Below are 3,455 nucleotides of genomic sequence, written 5' to 3' on the forward strand. Positions count from 1 at the left end.
TCATTATGAGGAAGATGCTTTCAGAGAAGCAAATCCTTTTTCTCTAGGGTTTTCTCAGTGTGGCAGGAATCATAGTTGTATCTCCTTTACATACTTAAGTTATGTTAATTTATAATAGTCTAGCCTAACGCATGACTATACTTCTTTTGAGGAAGATATTTACATTTAAATTACAAATTCTAGTTCGGATAATAAAGCATTTTAAACTTTGCATTTAAAGGATTCTTAGAGGCTTAGTTAGTTCATGTTAGTTATACGGTTATTAGTGTTAGTTATATTCAGTTGGTTAGTTATATCCACTGACTTTCCCCCGCTATATATAAGCAGTCATTTTGCCATTATGAACATATTGTATTACTTTTCCAATTAATGAAAAATCAATTTCAGCTCTTCAAAGCTAATATGGTATCAGATGCAACTCATTGAAGCTTCAAGAAACTTAATCTTGCACATACAAGCAATCATCAATGGCGAGAATTAGGACAACTACTTCGGCTACCACCAATGATCTTCCTCCCATGGTCGATGCCGATCCAGTTCCCCCCACCACCAACCTCCACTGACAACACAGATCGAACTGCAAACCCAGTTCCAGATTCCCGATCCATTGCGATCGATTCTCGACCTCCTCTTCATGATCGTCCGGCATACGAAGACGTGAGATCCCCATATTTTCCCAAAAATGCTAATCATCCTGGATTGGTAATGGCTACCCCTGTTCTAACAAACCGCAATTTCCAGCCATGGCAGCGCAACTTCAAACTCTCCATTGGCGCCAGAAACAAAACTTCATTTCTTGATGGATCTTTACCCCAACCTCCTCCACAAGATCCCCTGTACAACTCCTGGAACAGATGAAATCAGATGGTTATGTCCTGGATCATTCACTCAGTTTCCCCAGAAATCAAAACTAGCATCATGTATCTGGACACAGCAGCAGAGATGTGGATTGTGCTCAACAACCGATTCAATCAAGGTAATGGCCCTAGAATCTTTGAACTAAATGAATCTCTTCTTTATCTTCATCAAGGTGATGAATCTGTTAGTGCCTACTTCACTAAACTCGCGACTATATGGGATGAGATTAATCAACTCAGACCAAGAATACCATGTGTTTGTGCTGCTGCTGCCCAAAACCAAGATCACATAAATCATGATCAAGTCTTGCAATTTCTTAAAGGCCTGCATGAGTCTTATCATGCCATTCGAGACCAAATTTTGCTTATTGATCCATGCCGATCATTGAACAAAGTCAATTCCATGGTGACCCACCAAAAAAGACAAAGAACTTTGGGTAATCGCAACATTCCCCCCATTGTTGCTGCTGCAGCCACAACATCCACACTCAGCATTGATCCTGCTGCAAATCAAACATCCAAGAACAAAAGGCCTCGTCCTCATTGTACCCATTGCCAAAAGCCAGCGCATTACAAGGACAAATGCTATTTCCTCCATAGTTTTCTACCTGGATATGGAAAACCAAGAACATCTGACTCCACCAATCAAATTCACAAAAAAACAAGATTCTGGTTCCACATCTCGTCCCCAACCTCACCAAGTTTCAACAACAGATTCCCAGTTGACACAAGCACAATGTCAGCAACTAATTTCAATGCTGACCCAACAGTTGCAACCTACTACTGATGCTTCTACATCAGACCAACCAGCAGTCAACAACATCACTGGTAACATTGATCCTCTTTCTCCTACTTCTTGGATTCTAGATAGTTGTGCTACTCACCATGTTTATTGCCATATTACATGTTTCTCTTCTATTACCAATATGTCAACTAATAAACATGTTACTCTACCCAATGGCACTTCTGTGAACATTGAAAAATCAGGCACCATAATCTTAAATTCCAACATAACACTCTATAATGTTCTCTATGTTCTAGCTAGGGTTGTACATCGGTCGGTTTAGTCGGTTTATACTACATATTTTCTAGCCCAACGTAAAGATTGGTTTGTAAAATTCTGCATATAACCTGCCCAATTTAAAAAAAATAAAATCTTAACCCGACCGACGGTTTGGGCGGTTTGGTCGGGTCAACCCGCCCAAACCGAATTAAGAGGTTTTTTTTTTCAAGTTTCAACTAAAGTAAAAAATTAACCACATAAATACACAATATATGTGAGAAAGAATTTTTTTGAGAGGCTGAGAAAGAATTTTAGGATTTGGGACTTTTTTTTAATATATATTATATATTATTATATTTATATATTATATAATATATAATATAAAAAAAAGTGAAAATCGGGTCAAATCGGGTTGGGCGGTTTGGGTCAATTTGTAACCCGCCTAATTAATTGATTGGGCGGTTTAGAATTTTGTCGAGTTATGTCGGTTTGTATTTTTTATCGGTTTTTTCGGTTTGGTTTAGGCGGGTTATTCGGGTTGGGCGATTTAGAAAATTTTTTGTACAGCCCTAGTTCCAGCATTCAAATTCAATCTCCTCTCTGTCAGTGCATTATTATATAACACATCTCTCACTTTAATTTTCACTCCTAACATTTGTTATGTCCAGGACCTTTCACTGACATCGATGACTGGGATAGCTAGAAAGTAAGGGCAGCTATACTACATACAGCAAGAAGCTCCATTAATAAACAAAACCAACTGTAAACCAGCTATCTGTAATGTCAATATTGAAAATCCTTGGCATACACGCCTTGGACACCCATCTGTAATCATTACAAACAAAATAAATAAACAGTTAAATTTCTCTAAATCTCTTGCACATACTTTCAATTGCCTCACTTGTCACTTATCAAAACAAAAAAAAACTACCCTTTATTTCGAATAACAATTTTGCTGCTGAAACTTTTGATCTCATTCACTTAGATATATGGGGTCCATACCCCTTACCTTCAATCGCAGGATACAAGTATTTTTTGACAATAGTTGATGATCACTCACAGTATACTTGGTTGTACCTACTAAAAGCAAAATCTGATGCACCTATGATCATTCAAAAAAAATTTACTTACATCAAAGTTCATTATAAAAGAGACATTAAATCTATTAGAACAGATAATGCAAAACAACTCACTCTCACCAGCTTCTATGCAAGCAAAGGAGTTCTCAATCACCACTCTTGTGTTGACCGACCACAATAAAATATTGTAGTGGAACGCAAACACCAACATATACTCACAGTGGCCTGTGCCTTAGCTTTTCAATCCAACTTACCCTTACTATATTGGGGACATATGGTAAAGACAGCAACATACTTAATAAATAGGACACCATCTATTCTTTTACATGAGAAAACCTCCTATGAATTGCTGCACACCACACCCCCCCTCCCCAATACCATCACTTAAGGAACTTTGGATGCTTAGCCTATGCCTCACACGTTCACATCCCAAATAAATTTTCACCAAGGGCTCGAGCTTGTATATTCATAGGTTATCCTGACAATATGAAAGCTTATACTAATCCTTGATATCCA

General features: G+C 37.8%; 1 protein-coding gene across 1 annotated transcript; it reads left to right on the forward strand.

Annotated features, from left to right (window-relative positions):
* Nucleotides 1-918: 918 nt before the first annotated feature.
* Nucleotides 919-1,644, forward strand: LOC133034219 (uncharacterized). The gene has a single exon (XM_061109264.1). The coding sequence runs from the start codon at nt 919-921 to the stop codon at nt 1,642-1,644; it is 726 nt and encodes a 241-aa protein (XP_060965247.1).
* Nucleotides 1,645-3,455: the final 1,811 nt, after the last annotated feature.

The sequence above is a fragment of the Cannabis sativa genome, chromosome 2 (genome assembly GCF_029168945.1).
Source record: "Cannabis sativa cultivar Pink pepper isolate KNU-18-1 chromosome 2, ASM2916894v1, whole genome shotgun sequence".
Lineage (NCBI taxonomy): Eukaryota > Viridiplantae > Streptophyta > Magnoliopsida > Rosales > Cannabaceae > Cannabis > Cannabis sativa.